Source organism: Haliaeetus leucocephalus, unplaced genomic scaffold (genome assembly GCF_000737465.1).
Source record: "Haliaeetus leucocephalus isolate CR32 unplaced genomic scaffold, Haliaeetus_leucocephalus-4.0 Scaffold932, whole genome shotgun sequence".
Classification (NCBI taxonomy): Eukaryota; Metazoa; Chordata; class Aves; order Accipitriformes; family Accipitridae; genus Haliaeetus; species Haliaeetus leucocephalus.
In genome coordinates this window covers 11,258,030-11,280,079 of record NW_010973368.1, presented here as the reverse complement: position 1 = coordinate 11,280,079, position 22,050 = coordinate 11,258,030, and the positions used below count along the sequence as shown (strand labels likewise).

General features: G+C 39.8%; 1 protein-coding gene across 1 annotated transcript in view; it reads left to right on the top strand.

Annotated features, from left to right (window-relative positions):
- Window positions 1-22,050, top strand: part of CCDC88C (coiled-coil domain containing 88C) — a 99,431-nt gene that overhangs the window by 44,192 nt on the left and 33,189 nt on the right. The window contains exons 5-12 of the mRNA XM_010583838.1: window positions 7,510-7,568; window positions 9,212-9,295; window positions 10,657-10,797; window positions 11,563-11,747; window positions 12,293-12,374; window positions 12,824-12,982; window positions 19,259-19,405; window positions 20,852-20,996. Of these exons, the coding sequence (XP_010582140.1) occupies window positions 7,510-7,568; window positions 9,212-9,295; window positions 10,657-10,797; window positions 11,563-11,747; window positions 12,293-12,374; window positions 12,824-12,982; window positions 19,259-19,405; window positions 20,852-20,996 (1,002 nt within the window). The remainder of the gene's footprint in view (window positions 1-7,509; window positions 7,569-9,211; window positions 9,296-10,656; window positions 10,798-11,562; window positions 11,748-12,292; window positions 12,375-12,823; window positions 12,983-19,258; window positions 19,406-20,851; window positions 20,997-22,050) is intronic.

Here is a 22,050-nt window from a genome sequence, read left to right as displayed (position 1 = left end):
AAGGAAAACTGGATGAACACTGTCAGCAGTGATGGGGAATGACATGGTAATCAGCATCTCCAGAACAAACAAATGGCAGAAACCTTGGCAGAAGGTTTTATTTTGCTGCTCTTAGCAGCAGTAGTGTATGTACAAAAAAGGGTTTATATCAGAAAAGAATATTAACTTAGAGATGTTGGGTCACTGAAACTCATAGTCTTGGCACTCCTGCAGTAAAATCAAGGTGAGAGTAAGGCATCCACTTCTTCAGCAAGCAGATTAAAGTCTGCAATGCCAGTCTTAATTCTGTACAGGCTATTGTTATGGGTAAAGAAGAAAATAGAAATACAAAAGCTGCTGCTTTTCTCAGTCATATGGGCAATGGGCTGATAGCTTCAAGAATGCTAGTGAATAGAGATGTCTGGGCCAACAAGGCAGTATCTCTGCTGGCTAAGTGTCAATGGGAAGGGCTGGCGGGTTTCTTGTCATGGTCATTCCTGAGTGACAGCTGGCAGGAGACTCATAATGCAGTAACCACAGTGTTGGTTCCTGGGGAAGCTGCACGCTTGAAAGCTGTCCTGTATTAAGCTATAATTTCCCATCATTGACCTGCTGGTTTTTGTCAGCACTTTAGATGTTTCTTTCTTTGAAGAAAGTACCTGATGTGTCTCTTGTAGGAAAAATACTGGTCATCTATGTGTTCCTGTCTTCCAGCTCTTTGAATTACAACAAGAAATTTTGCCTCACTTTCTGACATCTTTTAAAATGTGGTGGTTGGTTTGTTTTTTTGTGGTTTGTTTGGTTGGTTTTTTTTAATGTGGTCTCTTTAAATTTATTTTATCCATTGCTGACTTACTATTGGCATTATTCAGAACACAGGAAGAGAGGATAAAGAATGCAAAAATTTAACTTCTGGATGTCTAAAATTGATGGGGTATGTGTGTATAAATATATAAAGTTCTTCTTTAGCCATATTATATAATGGTTTTGAGAACCAGTCCCAGCTTAGACACTACAGTGGAAGGTGGTGAATAAAGAAAGACTTGAGATGTACTTGCTTCAAAGAATGTATTCAAGGAGGACAGTGTCTGAGGTATAGGATTTCAAGAGAAGCTGATCTGGATCTTACCCTTAGGTAGATGATCACTGGTAAGATGTGCTGAAGAAATGGTTAGAGAAGTGGAGAACTAGAACTTCCTTCAGGAAGAGGAACCTGGCTGAGGGCTGATGGGAAGCTCAGAAAGAGGGAACAGGGAGGAGAAGGCTGAGGAGAAGTTAGTAAAACCGATACAAAAAGCTGAATGAAGGAATAGGCTGTGGTAAGCGATGACCAGGTGACTGTCAGGTTGATGTCTCTTGTTATTGAGTGTCTTGCAGAGAGGAGTGAGAGGAAGGCAGGGGCACTTGGGAGGGGAAAAACAAGTGAAATGAGAGATTCTGTGAGTGAAAGAGCTAAAGGAGGACTATAGATTGGATAGAGATGTGAGGACAAAGAGATGATGGATGTGGTTATTTGAGGGAAGTGTTTAAAAGTGGCAAGAATGGTAGAGGAGAAACCTCTTTGTGTCAGTGATCCAGTCCAGGACAGAGGCTGAGAGGGAAGGAGAGTCCTGGAGGGGGCATCTGCAGAGACAGTGCTGGACAACGTGGAGAGCACTAGGAGCAGGAGACTGCGGTGCAGGTGGTCTGCAGGGCTGGGGTGGATCTGAGAGGCAGTGATGAAATCCCAGTTTTGCCTTCCTTGTCCTGTATGTAAGTTATCTGAATGAAAGGTCCGTCTTGACCAGAGGAAGAAAAATTGATCCAATGATCACATTCCTGCAACAAATACAGTGTTGCTTTTTACTATTTGAGTTGGGAAGGCTCCTAATGACTATTGACTCCACAGGTCCAAGACCAGAGAGCTGTTAGATCATTCAATATGATTCGCTGTGTAACAATTTCAGTGACATTCCTTGTAACAAGCCCAGGTGATGTGTTGCTACGCATGTTTTTCAGAGCTGTCTGTTCACCAGTGCTATCTGTAAATTTTACTCTTTCCTTCTAAAACACAGCCAAAAGTGGTGTTACATGTATTAAATTATGAACTGAGCAGCTCTAAATCTGAGAATGCTGTTCTTGCAGTTTAGCTCCCATTTGGCACTCAGCGGTTGGGACTGTTGGGGGATTCTGCAGCTCTGCTTTGAACATGATGCTATTGGAAAAACAGAGCTGCCACCACTAAAAATGCAGTAGCAGTTGGGCTTTTACACAGGAGAAGGCACATGTCTGCTGGGTTTAGGAACTTCACTTGCTTTCGTGTTCTTTAAGTTGTTTTTGTTCCAGGCCATGGCAATTTTGACTACTTCAGTTCATTTGGCCATGGGTATAAAAGCTGCAAAAATATTTGTAAGAAGGTAAAGGCTTTGACTGTTTTCTAGATTATAGGAGCTGAAAAGAAACTTGAAAGTTTAATTAAAGGATTTAGAAAATTTTCCCAGGAATCTGACTTGCAGAACGATGCAGCTGATGCTACAGGATTGATTCTCTTATCTGCACTGTACAGTAGACAGCTACTACCATTAAATTTCCTCTCTGTTTTTGTCTTCCTCCATGTTTTCTCTTGCTGAACAGCTTTTTCAATTCATTGCTGCACCACAAATCCCCCTGTGCTCAATATGAGAATCATCAGCATATTTATCATCTATACACATCATTGTAATCACCTTTCATAATTACCTCTGGTTTTAGCATGTCTTATAAATGGCCACTCAAATGGCCCACACAAGGAATATCAGTATACAGTACTGGTCCTGAACCTCTATTTAGAGGTGCATTAATTTCTTAGTTTCTAGACATGCTTAGTTTAACACAGCTAGTGAGTATACTTGGAAACTGATGGCAATTAATCTTTTGAAACAGTCATAGTTAATTGGGGGGGGGATTTTAACTTTTTTTCAGACCAAGAATGGAAGTGAGGTTTTATTTGCCTGAAGTAGGGTCATTTCTGTCTCTTCAAAAAACTTTGCTATTTAAATTCCATTTTCAAATTCCATGTTAAGTTTGTGAATGAGAGAGCCTGAAGTCCCTGCTAACAAGTGTCTATAGAAACTGTTTTTCATTAAAATCATAAAAGAAGTCTATTCTCACTGGGGTATTTTTTCATGTCTGGCTTCCTTCCTCATTTCGTTTCACAGTCCTCCAGAGGCACAAAGGTTCATAAAATATAAAGTTAATAACAAAACACTGCCTCAATAGTGTAAATTTAGCATTCAAGTTTTTCCCACTCAGGATGTTGCTACTGTTGGGAAAAATGGCACATGCATGTTTCACCCCTTCCCACCTTCTCCACACATCCACTGGCCACCACATGTAGTACTACGTGCCCTGGCACTTCCTCTCCTCCACTGAAGGAATGTCAAAGTAGAAATGTGCAGAAAGAAGCGGCACAAGCTCAAGATTTCACATGCTTGGGCTCTCTCGTTCCTGTTTTCTCTGCAATCTTTCCTACCCACCTCTCATTTTTTTCATTGTCTGTATCCTCTCTGTACCTTGATCCTCCTTTTTTTTGTTGTTGTGTCTCCTAATCCCTCTGCCAGCCTTCTCCCTGAGTCCTACCATCTGTTTCCCACCCTCTGTCCCCTGTGAGAGCAGAGGGGTCTCCTGGCTCTGGCACAGGGAGGCTCCCAGGATGCACAGGTGGTGCTCGGGCTTTCCCTCCCTTTATTTTCCAGAAAACCCGCTGGCCCTCTCTCACAGTTGGGAGCAGATGGTCTTTCTGCAAATCCCCCCCGTGGCTGGCTCCCTTGCAGGCACAACCACATGGCCTGAGAGCAGCTGCCCTGGAATTTTCAAAAGGGTGTAAAAGAAAAGAGGTTTTTTTTTTGAATTAGCACCTTTCTGTTTAAGTGCTAGTTTGAGTCCTGTCCATTCATTTCAGCTTGTGGGTACCTGTCTGCCAGGAGCTGTCCCAGACCTAAGTGTTTGCATCCTACATCGTAGGAGGACAGTGTCTTAGTAAGGTCAGCTAATAAGCCTAGGTAGACCCAGCAAACTTTCTTCCCAGCCATCTAGAAAGGACTTGTGTCATCCCAATGAGCCAGCATAGGGAAGCCCGCACGTTCCTGCTTATGCAGTTGGACAAGGAATTTTACCACCTTATTAAATTAGCACAAATCAAGCCTTTTGAAAAACACCACAGAATCATTCATGGTTCAGGAGGCATGACTGAATTGGGGATAAAGATACCTTACTTTCGTTCAACATGCATTACAGGATAAATGCAGTGTCCTGAGTGTAGAACTTAGCTGCTGTCCTGTGTAATAATCTTAGATGTGCTTCTGATTCACTTAGTAACCTTGGACACTCCACTTAAGTGTGTGGTATCTCAGCTCTCGTGTGGGTGAGTTGAGAGGGGTGATTAATCCCTTCCTGGCTCATTCTGAGGTTTAATTGAAAACTCTCTCCAAAGCACTTTAGATTGGTAGAGAGGTTTTTTCATACTCACACCCTATTTCTTCTAAATATCTCCTGTAAATAATGTTATTCTACGAGGCTTTAAAATGTTACTCAAACTTAGCTTGAGTATGAGTGATCTTGGAGTGCCTTAATGCCAACAAACTGTCTCCACCCCATGGGAAACAGCTTCTGAATGAAAGCCCAAGGAATTGAATTGTTTAAAACAGTCACACATGATCTTCTGAAACACTTGTGTGGCTGGCAGAGTAGAGCTTCTAAGTAGACCTTTCAACCTTAAGAGTGTTTCTAGTGGGTAGTGCAATCTCATTTGCATTACATGTGCTTAACATGTCTGCAAGTGTAAAATAATTTATTAAAAAAGAAATCGTGGAATAATCCTGACAGCTAAGTTTTCTGTGAAAGCCGCCAGCGGGGCTTGCCATGTGTGCCTCAGCTTCTCTTCCTGATAAGAGGGCCTAAGTGTGGACAAGGTCTCGGAGTGGTATTTCCAGGCAAGGTCAGTCCTTGGTGGGAGGACAGGGTTGACCTTGCTAAGTTATTCTGTAGTAATAGCTGACGGTGTTTCACCTCACAGGGTCATGCAGCATCACTGATGCCCATTTGTTAGCCCATGGAGAGAACAGCAAAGCCTGCTACATTTAGTGCAGAGAGGTGGAGTGTGCTTTCAATGGCTTAAGTAGCTTGCATGTCTTTATGATGTTATAGATGCTCTCACCATTGGAAAGTAACCTGACGTTTTCTAAAGCGAGTGATTTCAAGCCACTAGGCTCACCCTGAGGAGAGCTGTGATGCCATGGTGCAAGGATTGGAGTTTATGGTCAACAGATGGAAGTGCCGAGAGCACGCAAGTGTTAGAGCACTTGTCTGGTGTGATCAAAAGCAAGCAGCCTGGTGGCTACTGCAGTGTCTCACGGAGAAGATGTTCTGCCCCGAGTAAGCTTGGGAGAATGAGACACACACTTGAGTCACTTGCTCTCTGTAACTTAGTAACTTGCTCTTGTGTCCCACACGCATGCTCTCCATTTAATTCCTGAAGCTGATGCAGAATGAAACCCAATGCTGAAATGCTAATGAGAACTCAGTTTTGTGAAAAAATGTCTTCTGACCAAACCAAGTTATCTCCTTGGGCTAGTAGTGCCCTCAAAGGAACTGTTAACTAAGTAACAGATCTTTTTGTTGTCCTTGCTGAGTGTTTTTTCTTTGTGACACTGTCTGCCTTTAAGGTTGTGTTATTCAGAATCATACAGAACAACCAGACTTTCACATACTGAGATGTTATTTGTGTATTAAATTGTCATTTTTCAGAAAAGAGCAAGCCATGTATGCTGCTAGATACAGGGAGAAGAGTAAGGATGATTGTCCGTCCATCTTTCAAAAACAGTTTTTAAATATTCTGCAGGGAAACAAACAATATTGTATTTACAGGGTGAAGTGTAAATTAACACATTTTAAATATGTCTGTCTCTGCAGAAGAGAAGAATTCCTGCTTGCAAAATCTTAATAATGTGGGACTTGGATATTGAGAATTCTAGTGTTGATTTGTACAGTATACTGATAATTTCTGTAGGGCATTCTTGAAACATTTTAAAGATCAATATTCTTAAAAGTTGTTGAAAAATTGTTTAACAAGTAAGGTACATTTAAAGACTGGTTTAGGGCATTTGTGTGCCCTAATATCAGGAAAACAGAAAACGAGTTATATCCTAAGCTGCCTGCATGTGGCCGTGCTGGCTTGCAAGGTTCTGAGAATGGAAGTAAGCCTTGTGGTAATTTAGGTCAGTGTGCCTTTGTGCATCTGGGGGGCTGCGGCAGCTTAATTGACGAGTCAGTTTGACTCCAGTTCCCTGGCCTTGGGTCCTGCACATGCCTCTAACTTTCTGCCAGTGCAGCCTTACAAGGGCATGGTGTTGGTGGAGGACCACAGTTGCACTCAGAAATTATTACCTGTCTATTTAGCGATAGAAGCAATTGAACACCCAAGTAAAGCAGGGTATAAAATGAAAGTGTTTATCCCACAGTTATACACTGTGTGTCAGGAAGTATGCAGATATATAGGGATGAGAGAAAACTGTATGTGGCCTGTTTCTCTCTCCTTCTCTTCCCCCAGTGTAGAATGGGGACAGGCTTTTCCTGAACCTAACTCCATAATGATTTTTTATCTCCTCATTGAAGCTCCTTGCCTTCTATCTCCCTTTGTCTAACTTTGATATACATAATTTTCTTTACCACCCAACAATCCCCGCATTAATTTGGTTGAAACAAGATCTGGACTTGGCTCAAGGCTTTCTCTCTCCTAACCTTAGGAGGTGGCCAGCAGGGCTGTTGGTCGCAGCAGGATTCCCTGCAGTACCAACCTGCATATATCTCCTCCCCCCCATGGCTCCCTGAGCATATGGTTAGCTGCATATTCTCCCTTCTACATCATTCATTTTTTTTTATCCCTTTTGGCACCTGGGGTTTACGCTTCAAAGTGTGAACAGGCTTTGATGCAGAGCAGAGGCAGAATTTATTTGCTAAAACATCTCTTGGAAAAAATTTATGTGCACAGGATGGCATTCAGCCTTGGAAAGTCTGAGTGGCAACTATTTTAGAGACAGAAAATTTAGGACAAGTTCTTTCTTTGACAGTAACCCTCCTTCGCTTCTGCCCAGGGTGTTTTGTTCTGTTTTGGTGTTTTTTTGGAGGGGGGGGAAGAGGTGGTGGTGGTTTGGTGGGCTTTTTTGCACCCTTCTTAATCACAAAACAAGGGACAAACATTGGGCATATGCGTTGAACTATTTAAAGGATTCCCCCCCCCCCCCCCGCATTGATAGAAAAGGCTCAGAAAATGTAGGTGAGGATAGTATATCGAGGAAAAAAAAGACTTGCTGGATTTGGTATTTTAAACTAATCCATAAGAACTGTGTTGTTACATGGAAAGTATGGCAACATTATAACGGGCACATACATACTGTTTAGGCACTTATTCAAAGTCTTATTTCTCTTTTCAGGTGGGTATTTTGGAGAGAATCAATCACTTGCAGGTACTTAATTTGTTGTATGTATGTACTGATTCCCTTTTTTCCTCTCTAGGTAAAAGTATGGATGAAATTAAGAAGCTGCTGTTGTTGATTCTGGGATGTGCTGTGCAGGTGAATATTCATTAAAGACTTGAAAAATAATATTTTTTTGAATCTGTTATTTTTTTCTGGACTGAGAAAATCCATCCAAAGATTAGTGCTGTATGAATGAATCTCCAGCTTGAGGCAGCATGTGAGCTGAAATTGTGAGAAGACACTATAAGTGAATGAAAGAAATGCAGGGGAAAGGAAGCACGCTTTGTGATAGCAGTTATCTCAATTTGTTGCCAAAGCTTAATCAGCCACAGGATGTGTACTCTTGCAACTAAGTAGTCCACTTTGATAACAAAGTGGGAAGAGATAAACTTTGAACAGTGTTCTTGATATCAAAATGGTTGTTGGTTTATTTTCTTACCGTTTTAAAATATAGAGTGGAACAGTACATATTAATGTCAAACAAGTAGATAAGCTAGAAGTTTAAACATTAGCTTAATGAATCCTCATTTTATTTGCATTATCTTTTGATTGAATATTACGTGTAGAAAATATGAAATGAATAGATATTTTGTATATTCATGTGGGGATTTTTATGTGGCATTTGTTAAAATAAATAGACAGGCAAATATATATGGGAAACTCCCCAGAAATGCACGACAGTTACCAGATAAAGAAATCAGTGTTCTGCCCATCAAACCTCTGTGGTGGTAAACAATAGATGCGTTTCGGGCTAGCCTTTGCTTATAATTGACCTTGTTTGTAGGTCTGTCTAATGTGTCTGTCATGCCTTAGGACACTTACCCTGCTCAACTATGTCAAGTCAATTATGTCAGGGCAAAGCTGTCTGCGTATGGCTGCTCTGAACTATCTCAGTGTTGCATTGCAGCACAAAGAATAAAGGTCTTATTTGGCAAGCTGCTGTGCATCCTTAGTCCCCATTTATGGGTCTGAGGTTCTTCACAGTGCAAGGAAAGGTTGAGACTAGGAATCAGGCCCCAGAAGGACACTGTAAATGAGTTTAAAAAAACTTTACGTAATGCTTAACTTCTCCGTAATGCAGAGTTGTTACAAGAAGGCAATAATGTTGTTAGCATACAATCACAGATATACAGATAGCAGATGTCTGTCTCTTTTAAAGCCTTAAGTAAAAGATTTACTAAAATCTGTTTTGTCTGAATTGTCACTCATTTTTATCCAGCATGTTTCGTAACGCCATTTTTTGTCTAAAGCACATGTTGATTTAGTCCAACAAGCAATATTATGCATTGATGTGAATAGTATCTGAAGTGATGCATCTCTTTTCATTGCCAAAACCAAGCAAAATGCAAACAGCAAAGTAGACAGGTTAAATGATGTAATGTAAATGTAGGTTTACATTTGTGCAGCTCCATTAATGAAGCTGTGATGATTTCCTCTGGCTGTTGCCTTGCCTCTTGATCTCATTGCATATTGAACTTGTTTTTAAAGAGCAAACCCAGCCATTTAACTTAGCCTTAATTGTACTGGCTGTAAAAAGTTTAAATAATTTAATGCGTAATTCGGTTCATGCTCTGTATGAAGCAATGAAGTGTTATACCTTCTAGTGTGACAAAGTGTAGATGTTGAACATTTTGTTGTTAGCAATGTGGGGATTTTTTTTTTCCCCCATTTAAATGAAAAATGGTGCAATAAGTTTTAGGATATGTAGCACTGTTTCAGGGTGTGTTTTCTTTTAACAGTGTGAAAGAAAAGAAGAGTTTATTGAAAGAATAAAACAACTGGATATTGAAACCCAAGCTGCCATTGTGTCACACATTCAGGAGGTGGGACTCACAGTATTGTCTATTTGACTTTTTATCTCTCCCTTCCTTGACTTAACAGGGTTTTTTTTTTGCCATGAAACGTTAATGCTTGGAATTTCATAATGGATTCAGGAACTTCACCAAAAAAAAGATTGAATACGTTACTGCAATTAAATTATAAGATGAAAATGATAGGCTCTGGGAACATTACTTGGCTCAGTGGTCTTTTAAAGAGATGCAGTGGTAAATGCCTTGCTTGTCAGTTATAGGCTGTGTAGAAGTAATTGTTGTAAGGATACATGTGTAATATTTCCGAAAAGCATGTATGGCTTAGGAGCTGCAGTGCCCCTTGCAGCAATGGTGTAGGCACTTAGTCCCCAAGTCCTGTGGTAGGCAAGACACAGGCTCCCCAGTGGCTTGCTTTGGACAGTGGCCTCCAGGCTCAGATGGTCTTGAAAAGTGCACTCTGCAGTTGAAATTGTTTTTAAAGTGAAGTTTGATCCAATGATGAGTATTTTTGGACTTCTAAAGCTTCTGTAGAAGCAATGAATACAGGTGGGTGTTAGGAACCAGCTTGCTTTGGAGACCCAAAGGAGAGCCATGTGGAAGCAGCCCCAGCTGGGTGTGCCTTGCCCAGAGTGGGCGCTGGCTGCGGCCGGCTGTCAGTGCATGCAGGTGTAGAAAGCCCGATATGCTCAGATTTGAGGAACAAATGGTGAAAGTCTAAGACGGGAACTTTTTTCTTAACACTTAAAAAAATAGTTCTGCTTTAAAAAAATAAAAATAAAATTGTGATGAACTAAGCACATGGTTATGACAAAAGCAGAAACAGTCTTTAACTGAGATGGGAGACTTGCCTGACGTTTCTGCTAAATGACTCAGAGGAAATCAGTTTGGGTAAGATAGCACTGAAAGGTACACTGCAAGCAGCAACCAGAGGCATTTCTGCTAAAGCAGCTCCTCCCAGCTCTATCAGCTGCAACTTGAAAATTCATTGAAAGCAAGGCTTCTTCTCAGTGAGGCACCAGCCTACCTGTTCAGTGCGGGATCAGTCCCTTCAGATCCCTGTGGTGACCACCTCAGTGCTTGCAGTAAGACAGTTGCATACTTCTAATATGCAAGCACATGTGCTATTGATCATAATATGTATCTGATCACTTTTAAAAATCAGCCTTAATAATTATAAAAAAATATAAATACCAGAAATCGCTGGGTAGTATTACAGTTGAGGTAGTTGTGTTTGTTATTTACAACCTTGTTTTGGTGAAATGTGATGTGTTTTTTAATGGATCAGTAGAAGAACCTGGGGGATGCAGCATATACAGCAAAAAAACCTACAAATCAACCAGTGGAAAGACTTTTTTTTTTGTTCCTGTTCCTAGGTTACTCACAACCAGGAGAATGTCTTTGACTTGCAGTGGCTGGAGCTCCCAGATATGGCCCCAGAAGAACTAGAGTCCCTCTCCAGGAATATGGTTTTCCACCTCAAGAGGCTCATTGATGAGAGAGACGAATGCACAGAAGTATGATGACTTACTTCTCCCATGTAGAGCTCACGTGAAGCAGCAGATGCAGGCTCCATTCCTTCTTTTGTGTCTTGTTTGTGCACTGGGTTTCTATTTCTTCTACACCTTTCTACTACACCTCTGAAAATCTGTAGAAAGATTTTGACTTTTCCGTTGATTCTCATGTAAACACCAGGGTGTGGTGAAATGATTGGTAAAGAGGAGTGCTCTATCCATGAACTGGAGACACCAAAATATTTGAAATCATGACTTTGTCCTGAGATTTTTGTCTCTGCGTTTCTGCTCAGTATTTGTCTTTGCCTGCCTGTCTCTCCGGTGGTATCTACCGTCATGAGTTCCTGTGTCTTCTCTAGTTTTTTGCAGTGTGAAGATGGCCCTGTCTGTTGTGACTCATCAGTTCCTTTCCCTTCAGATCTCTGGAGGAGGCTTCTCCCCTTCTTTATTTAACCTGGTTATTTTCTGTCATGCTTTTGACTGTGATTGTGTTAGTTAAAACTGTTAATTGTTATAGGTTTTCATTAATTGTTCAAGCAAAACAGACTGCTTATTTTGAGCATTGGAAGGGGAATGTTTTAGTGGTCTGAGCATAGTGGAGGTTCCTTTCCTCCTCTGTGTAATGTTCCCTCCTGGCTATCACTTGAATTCTGTATAATGCCAGGCTAATAATTTTCTGCATTTATACATAATTTTTTAGATACTTGAAAAACAATGTATAATTATACCATTTATTTCTTGACACTACATACTTCTTTGTATTTCTAGGTCATTGTAGATCTCACTCAGGAGAGAGATTATCTGCAGTCTCAGCAACCACCAAGTCCTCTGAAAGCACCAAGTCCAGATTCTTCACCAAACCCAGCCAACCCTCTTTCTAATGAAGACAAGCAGCACCTTGCAGTTGAGCTGGCCGACACGAAGGCTAAATTGAGAAGAATCCGGCAGGAGCTGTGAGTCACCAGTGATTTGTGCTTCTAGAGACACTTGTGTGTTAAAATGCAGGTGCCTGTCAGCTTCAGTACACTGGCCTCCATGTGACCTCTCAGAATCACATCTTTGAAATCTTTTATTCATAGCAGTCGGAAGCTACCATGGGTGTTCCATCGTTCTTCTTTCTTAACTGCTCTCTAAACATAGAGCGATGGCTACTTCCATTTATCTTTTTGTGTCTCATCTCTGTCTTCCCCTATTCAAAATGCTAGCTGCTACCTGCACTTTTAATTATTAGTGGGAAGTCCAGAGGCCAGCGAAGCTAGATTTAAACAGAGGTACTTCATATAAAAATAGCTGCAAACTAAGACCCATGATATGTGTATAGTATCATGAGAAAAAAACTCTTACTTGTATGAAGCTGTCATGACAAAGAGGCTTTATGTTTGGAATATGCTGGGAGATTTCTATCTTCCTTTTCAGATTCCCAGCAGTGTCCATATAATCAATATTGTTTCAGGAAAAAAAAATAAATTCTTACTAAGAATTTTCTAATCCTTTTCAGGGAAGAGAAGTCTGAGCAGCTTGTAGATTCTAAACATGAAGTTGAGCAGCTCACCCTAGAGCTGCAAAAAATAAAACAAGAGGTAAGAGGGGCTTGTTTTACTGTGACAGTGTTACCTATTTTAAAAAGCCTTTCAGTGTGAGGCTAAAAATACTACTATTGCCTATTTTTTAATGAAGAAATCAAGTTACTCCAGCAAGCTGTTTGATGATTATGGCTATGGCATAGCAAAGCTACGCTTTCCACTTAACTGGTGAGAGCAGTCTCATCTGTTCAGCTTGCAAAGAGCCTAGTAATGCCTGATGCTTATGCAGCATCAGGCATTAGAAATGTCAGAGTCCCAACAGGCTGAAGAACCTCTGTCTAGTAGAGAATTTACTGGCTAGTAGAATTCTCTTACTCCTGAACCAGGGGAATGCTATTTGCCTACACTTAAAATAAGTAAGTAAATAAGTAAAAATAAAGTTTAAAGAACACGCTTTAAAGTATTAACTAAGATTTTTCTCCCTGCTTATTCCTCACTTCTCACAGAATATCCACCTGGCCTCAGATGCTCGCTCTGCTCGAGCGTACAGAGATGAGCTCGACTCTCTGAGAGAGAGGGCAAACCGTGTGGAGAGACTTGAGATGGAACTTGTTCGGTGCAAAGAGAAACTTCATGATGTGGATTTTTACAAAGCTCGCATGGAGGCAAGTGAAAATTGGGAGAAAGATTTGCTGAGTAATCCTTAATGTTTGGCTTTTGTTGTGTTACCAGTTCATGTGTCATTTGTCATTGATCGGACTATAGCAAAACATCAGAGCAAGTGGAAATTTCGTAATATGCTTCATAATTATTGACTTAGCAAGGTTAAAACTTCTTTCAGTGGCAAGAAGGACTTGGTGTACACAAAAAATAAATGCCCATTCGTTTTTAATAAACTCTGCTTAGTTCAGTATTATGTGGCTGAACAGGACAGACCTTCTCTGGATGCTTCTTCTAGAGAATCCAGGCCTTGAAAATTTACTCTTAGGTAAAATGTCTCTGTTCCAGAGTTGTTCCTTTGACCAACCTTTTAAATGTCATGTATAAATTAGCTAAATGAATGTCTGGGTGTTTTTCCTCAGGGGTTTGTAGCAGACGCAACTGTTGTTAAAATGGCTGGGCATTTTTAAGCATGACCTCAGATGACAAATTCTAGCCACCCCTTTTTGCAACTGTTGCTTGTAGTAGAAAAGAGAGAAAATTTCGACCTTACTTAGTGCCCTGAGTAGTGTATGTCAATGAGAAATATATAGCTTTGTTCCAGTAGTAATGCCAGTTACTCAGCTTAGTCCCCTGCAGCTATGCCCATCCTGGAATCATTAATTAACATAGGTTGGAAAGGACCTTGGAGACCATCTAGACAAACTCATTGCTCATATCAGGGCTGACTTTAAATTTAGACTGCTCTTATTTTGTGTTGTTTCAGTTCTTTGCGTGATTCTCACCTAAACTTTCAATAATCCACATACGTAACACTTCAGCTGAAGTCAAATAAATATCCAGACTTCCTGAGCATATGGAGGTTCAGTAATTGACAACCTCACTATAATCAGATAAAATCCCAGGTCTGAGGTAGAAGAGTGATGTTGAAAATCACATTTGCCAGGCCTCTGGCTGAGAACACAGATCTTATTTCTGCTCCATAAACTCTACTTTGTAGGTGACTCTTTCCCTCGCTAACCTGAGGGGCCAGCTAGCTGCTGCTTCTTATGAATAGGTTCACTAAAATGGATGGTTATTAAATGTAGTAATAGACTACAAAAGCCTGTCTTCCCTCTCGGTAATTCCCAGTTTACATGAGGAAGCATGAAGCTCTGGCTTTCTCTGTTTTCCTCCCTCAAGCTGGCAAATCAGTCATGCATTAAGCTGGCACACCAGCTATCAGCGTGGCATCCTGGCATTTCCCTTGTGGCTGTGCACTGGAGTCACTTAGCTTCTACCTGCTGCTCAAATAAATTAGCTGGAACTAGGAGAGGAGTTTTTTAGTCTTGTCTTCATCTGAGATCAAGGGAGTAGCTATTTCTGTTCTTGAGTTCTCAGCCTCCTTGCTTGTCCTAGAGCCAGCAGTTTCCTGCTCTGTCTGCATGCTCATCTTGCTTAACTTATCATTCAGTAGAGAGACATCCACTTCAGTTTCAGATTTGTTCCAATTTTCCTGGCTCCCTCTTCCACCCTGTCAGTTTTTGGTGAAAGTATTGAATGTCAGAGATGAGTGCAGGTTCTCCAAGGATACCTCCCTGAAATACAGTAGTGAGACAAAGAATATTTCCCATCGATATGGCACTTTTCTAATTCTGGGCCACAGTGTGCCCTTTAGCAAAAGTGGTCACTGCTGTAGGGGCTGAGCTCTTCTAATATGCAGCAGGATTGCACAGCTGTCTGGAGGCTGCTCTGTGGTCTAGAATAGCCAGAGTGTTTCACATTCTCACCACTCCCTCTACCATCACTGAACAAGTCTTGGCACAGCCATGGATCGCCAGTGTTGAGCAGTGGCAGCGTCAGGCAAACTCCACTTGTTTCGTGCTGATACATTCAGAGGATTCCACAGGGCACTTATCCTGTCTTTTTTATGGTCATGGAGTAGCACAAGGGCTGTGCATAGTAACCAGTATCCAACTTTCCGTGGTCCCTCAGTTTTCTGTCTTATCTGTCTCAAGTCCTCCACCCCTCCAAAAGAAGGGTTAATGGCTGCAGTCAGTTCAATGTCTGCTCAGATTGCTCCCACTCCCTCAAAAACTGTTTGGCTTACAATTCCAAGTTGTAAGATTTGTGCAGGCCTGTAACATGGTAGAGATTTTTGCCACTAGAGAGTACAGTGCTGATTCATCTCATGGCATTTACTGGTTGCGGCTGGCTTCTTAAGCTCTAAGTCTTAAGACCTGAACAAACCTTACAGAGGCACAGCAATGAAAATGTAGGTGCATAAAGTACAGCATAAGCTGCTTTTCTGTGATAATGTGATACCTTAAGGCTCATAGGTTCTTGACAGGGCTGTTAATAAGCAGTGCCATATTGGTAAGTGAGAAGAAAAAGTGGGTTTATCTTTGTGCATCAATGCAGAAAGCTATTAAATAAGCACTTAAAAATCATTTCCTTCTTGTAGTTCACATACACATTTGTTAGTTTGAGAAAAAAGCTATGGAATATGCTCTGTGTATGATACTGTGACAAGCTTTAGGAATTGCGAACAAGCTTACAAGTAGTTTCTGAAAGCACATAATACAAATCAGGAGTGGCGGCAGGAAGAGATTTAAGGAGATGTTACAAAAAGGAGTGGAAAAGGACCAAGTCTTTCTCTATGTGAACATAACACATTTAGGCATGTGTGTTGTTTTCGTTCTCTGTATGTCTTGACAAAGTTGTTCAGAAATTACATTTTAATTTGACCATCATTCAAGGAACATGGAGATGACTACGCTCTGGAGACCTTCCTGCTGGGGTGGCTTAACGAGGTCATAACTGTGAATGTGGAGGAGCAGACTTAATGCAGGGCTTCCTCCAAGGAGGTGCTTCTCTCCAATGTAAAGCTTCCCTCTGGCATTCCTCTCCATTGAACCCTGAGAGAGGAGATGAGATTATTTTCCAAAGCCAGGGGGTCTGCCTTGCCCATTCTTCCTCCTTCTCACTGCAATCACATTTCCATGCAGGATGACAGGAGGAATTTCTGTGAATGTTAAAAAAACCAAAAGCATCTCTTGTATGTTTTCATATAGCTGTCCAAGGCAATGTTTGATTGTCACAAGATGTTAACTGTGTCATGGCTCAGCAGGGGCAGCTTCTGAACTGCCAGAAGGGAGGGGTTTGAACTCTGTTTAATAACTAGGTCTGGATGCATGTGCAAATTCTCTAGTTTCAGATTTAAACAATCTGATTGCTACTTTAGTTTCTGAAAATGTTTTCTAGTAGCAACACACCCTGATTGTGCAACCACTTACCCCGAGAGTTAATTGTAACCATTTGTAACCATAATGAGTACACAATGCACATTCTTCTATAGCTGAAGATAGTTGAATAGCTGAAAAGCTATTTCAAGGCACAATGATACAGGATCAAACCACAATATGTAATTTATTTTAGAAATTACAAAAGCAGAATTATATGTGTTGGATATTAAGCCATCACAATTTAAGTGATATAAAACAAAGGGTTTTTTTAATCTCTTGCCTAGTAAATTCAGTGTATTTAAAAAAAAATCCACAGCCAACTATTTTTACTGTCAATTTAAAAATAAACTCATAGTTACAAAATAATGGTGGGTTAGTTAATTAAAGAAAAAATAAACCTTAATTCCAGTGGAATTACCACTGTCCCGTGACCACCACCTGTTGATTATCTAACAAGTGCAATTTGTAGCCAGATGCATGTTTAGGTCAACTATGTTATCCCAGTGACTTCTGGGAGATGTTAGTGCTGACATGTTTTAGTTAGGAGAGTTCTACCTTCCAGGCCTTGAGACGCAACTCTACAAAGCTCCCATGGAGTAATTATTTAAATTATCTGAACTTTTCAATATTAAGACAACCTCAGATCATGGGTATACCAGTAAGCAATGTTGACCTCGCCATAGCAGGCATTTCCACCAGGTTATTAATTTAAGGTATCATCAGAAGTACTTTGAACTGGCATGTCCGCCCCTCCTGGGCGCTGGATGGGAAGTGCTTCAGTCCATATATTGCAGCTCCCAGTGATGTGTGGTTTGTACCAGAGCCTGGATATGTGTATGTACTTGGCACGTAGCTTGATTCTTCATGAGACACTAAAATAACTAGTTCCTGCTTGGTAGGCAGTTTTGGGGATAGTTCTGAGGCCATGTTTTTGAGGTCAGACACCACCTTACTTCTTAGGGCTGTGGTCCAGATTGAGTGTGATGATCTAGCAAAGTAAACTCTTGTCATGTTGCTGTTTCATTACAGGTATTGTGGCAGCTTACATGACACCCAGCTCATTTTGTGTTGTGTACTTCCTCTGGTCTGTCATCTGTTTAGTGCCAGCCTTTTTAGTTTGCCCACCCTGAAGTGACCCTGTTAGATCAGACTTGGCCCGAAATGCTGGTTCTATAAAATTAGTGTTTCAGTATTATTATTATTTTAGTTACTTGCATACTCAGACATTTTAATTGCAGTAGTTGAACCACTTCACAAGCATTAACATACTTGTCCTTTTAATGCTACTGTAGTAGGGAAATTTTTCCTCTCATATTTTGCAAGTTAGTAGCTGACTCACCGAGAGATCAAGGGCAATATGGTACTGCATAAGGTAGACTTTCCATATTATGCCATCTACAGTCAAGATGCAGCAAACAACTAAGATTACTTGCTATTTAAGGCTATTAAATCATGGCCCCCTGTAGTATCAAAAAGCCAGGGGAGTGGCTGTCATCAAACACTCTTAACTTGTGCTTTACAGTTTTCTTATTTTTTTCGGTTTTCTTTTTTTTGTTTTCCTTTTTTTGTTTGTTTTCTTTTTTTTGTTTTCTGTTTTTTCTGGGTTTTTTTCTGTTTTCTTTTTTTTCCTCTTTTCCTTTTTGTTTTTTAAATAACTGAGCCACATAAGGCTTCTTAATGTTGATTCTACCCCCAAAAATGAGAAAGTAGTTGCTGATTAAGCAGTGAAAGTGATTTGCTCATGCCTGGTGATCTTTCAGGAATCTACTTGGTTTGGATGTTTGTGGTTTGAGAGAGCAGACATGAACACTGATGTCAGCAGACTTCACATTTTGAAGACAGTTGTCCAGGAATAAACTTGTTAAGCCATAAGCATTTCATCCTGCCTGTGTGCACATTTTCTGTTTTTGCATATTTCATTAGAGCAGGGGAAGGGGTGGAGAGAATAGGGAGGAAAGCAGAGAAAGACAAAAGGAAATTTCTTTAGAGAATCAAATAATCAGCTTCTTGCCCCATTGTAACTCTTCTGGGCAAAAATCCTTCCTGTGTCCATTTAATCTTTTAAATGCTGATATGTTCCTTTCATAGAAAATTCTGTCTCTGACTCAAGACTTATCTGAGGATCAACAAGAGTAAAAGCTAGCAGTGAGGTATTATAACTTGAAATAAGACATAATTTAATAAGATGTGTTTAAAATATGACCAAGAATACATGGCCAGATTTTATGCTTTAGACATTTCATGTTTCTGGAAATAAGATACTTGAATGCACAGAGCTTCATTTGTTGCTTTGCAAGGAACTTTCAGAGTGTGGTATAATTAACTTGTTTCTAATGCTGTGGCTACATGAGAAGAATAAGTTAATCTTTTACTCAGCAAAAACAGATCCAAAAGCTGTAATGGATAAGCAACATGGCTTGTGCAGTTAATGCTCATATGTTTATTGGGGATGGAGTGGGGTGTGTGTTAAGTGATAAGTATAAAACAACTTCTTTTGTTTAAGTGAATTAAAATTCTGTTTATGAGAGAAAGAATGAAACTTCATCAAGCAGACATTTACACGTAAGTGCACTGAAACAGGGATATGGACATAGTATATATTGATGGATAGTGCTCCCCAACGTGTTTTGAATATACTATAACATCCCTTGACAGTTAATAATCTGTTTTGAAACTGGGGAGACTGGGGACCACAGTGAGTTGGCTAAGGAAAATTATTGTAACAGTGGAATTGGAATTGAACAGTTGTTCGTCTGTGTCTTGAGTCTCTTTGGTGCACCTCTTAATGTAGCCTCATATAAAGCAAAAGGAACTCCATTAAACATCTAAAATTCAGGAAAAAACAGCAAGAAATACTAGATTTACTTGCATTAATGACACAAATAATTAAACATAGTATCATCTCCCATTAAAATGTCACATAAAAACTTTTTTATGAAACAGAGAAACATGTCAAATTTCTTTCCTGTGTTTTGCAATGTCAGTTTATGAAAGTCACGTGGTCTTTGAAAAGTCAGTTTATATGAAGATATTAATATTGTTACTTTTTCTCCCTAGGAGTTAAGAGAGGACAATATCATATTAATTGAAACAAAGGCCATGCTAGAAGAACAGCTAACAATGGCAAGAGCTCGTGGTGACAAACTGCATGAATTAGAGAAGGAAAACTTGCAGTTGAAATCCAAACTCCATGATGTAGAGCTGGTCTGTCCTTTCTTTTTCATTATGCTAATTTTTTGAACTTCTGGTTTTATGCTAGGTCACAGATTCATGTTGCTGAAACCAGTGGAGACAGCCAAATAAATCAACAGTGCTTTTAAAGAGGTCTTTAGTTTGAATTTTGTGTACATGAATTCTTGAAATATTGTAATGTTAACAGTGTAAATGTTGCCAATGATACTTTGTGTGAGACCGATGAATTTAATTTTATGCAAGAAGGTATATCACAATTTTAAAATACAGATTGCCTTCATACATATTGATAATGGAGATGTTAAAATCTGTCAGTTAAGTAGAAATCTCTTAGATGCAGGAAATGAAATCTACTGTGGTAAATAATCTTTCTTGTTGGAAACAAAACCCCCAGCCATTACAGTGACTTTAAGAATCCATTACTGCTGTAAAAGACACAGAATTCCAAAATTTATTTCTGTGTAAATCGGAGACATGGCTTATTGCTTCATAGACAAGGAAATGTAAGAAGTGGCAGATTATTGTCTACAAACAAAAAGCAACATTATATTTTATTTTATAATCCCACTAGAAATAATAAATACTCTTCCATCTCTTGTATTTTACTTAACAGTCCTCCTTTTATCCCATTGTGTTTTGAATTCTTGTAGGTTTAACTGTATAGGGATTTAACTGTATAGGGTTCCCAACAGGGTCTGTTGGAAACAAAGATGTTGAAGGTGCTGTGTGGAGTTATGTTTAATGGCTGATTCAGGGCATTGTAAATGTCATGTGATGCTCCAGCTTTTCCAAAGTGGCTGGTGATTTTGAATGATGCTTTTCTGGGTGAATTGGTGAAATTTTGGGTAATGCTTTCTGAAAATTTTGGACCCTCTGAGGCACCACTTCAGGTCCCACAAATGCAAATGGCCAAAATAGTCACACAAAGCAACAGTAGATTCATTCTCCAGATCTGTTTTCTGGATATTTTAAAACCCAAATTATGAGGCAGATGGTACTTGCTGATCCATATGACTGGATCCAAATTTGATGTGATGAGTTGAAGAAGCTTTACAGAATTCAAGGTTATATCTGCAGAGTTTCCAGTGTGTCAGTGCATGATGCTACATGTTTTTGAAGAGCTTAGGTATGGAGACAGCTTGAATCCAGCCTGCCTTACTAGCCCTGGTTCGTACTGGCCCAGTCATCACCCAGTATGTTCTCACTCATGTAACCCTCCCTCCAAGTGTATTGTGGACCTGAGCTGACTCTAAACAGGGCCAACTGGGTGTCCCTGTACTGTATTCTGCGGCCCACAACAAACATTAAATGCTGTACATGTATTTTAATATAAAAGTGTACAGTCTTTAAGGACATTCTTCTACCCTCAACGTGTGTTGTGCTTGTAGCAGTTCAACTGACAGAACAATCTTACAGATAAGCTGAATATGCATTTTCATTCATGCATGTCTTGTGCAGGACCGGGACACGGACAAGAAGAGAATTGAAGAGCTGCTGGAGGAGAACATGGTCTTGGAGATTGCACAGAAACAGAGCATGAACGAGTCTGCACATCTAGGCTGGGAACTAGAACAACTGTCTAAAAGCACAGATCTTGCAGATAGTGAGTACCAGCTGGGGTAGCTGTTCTTGTGTTTGTGTTTTCTTTCAGAGTAGACAGGTTGGTTGTTTTGAGACAGGAACAGAAGTTGAGTCCGAGCTTGGACAACTTCCCTCATTCAGCCACTTGACTTTGAACTTAGTTTTTCAAAACTTCTGAAATGTATTCATTCTAATTTCTTTCTTTTGAAAGCATTAAAATGTTTTCCTTTTGTTTTGTTTGTCACTGAGAGCGCGACTTTTAAGTAAAATGATAAAAATTTAAAAAAAAAAGCTTTGTAAATGACAGCAGAAATGTCACACTGAACACTGCATATTTCTAACTGAATGGCTGGGAGGAGTCTGTGATCTTTAGTATTCTTTAGTACAATTAGTACAGACAATTAGCTGGTCTTTAAGTCCCAGGAAGTAGTGTATGCTGAAGTCATTTATTTTTACTAGATACTGAAAAATGTATACAGTTAAAATAACTGGCTGATTTTTTTTTAATGGTTGATTCGATTTCCGTAACTATCACAACATTCATTTCTGTCAAACATAACTTTCAAAATTTGCCTAACAGTGGTTTAAAAAAAATGAAAAAAGATGAGATTCCTTCACTGTACTGATGCTTAGCATTTCAGCACTAGACCTTCAGAACCTCTCTGATTAACCAAAGAAAAAGAGAGTAAAAGGAACTGAGAACATCAGTAATCTTTTATATGCAGTAGGAAAAAAAAAAAAACAGTGAAGGAAGCCTGATTTTGAAAAAACTAAGAACATTAAACTTTGAAACTTCACTATTTGAGTCTTCATTTGAACAAAACTCTCCAGGTGATGCTCCATAAAAGAGACAAATGGGATTTTACCATTCTCAGAAACTTGCCACTTCTAAAGTACTCAGTGTGCTGTATGTAATAGTCCTGATTATTTAGCAGGAATGAATAATTTTCTGAGACTTAAAGACAATGTTAAAGTCAATTTCATATGAAATGTGGTTTTGAGGTGAAGGGTAGCAATTATTCCATGTGAAACAGAGGGTTGCTCTTATAATGATTCAGGTGCTGACAGAGAAATTA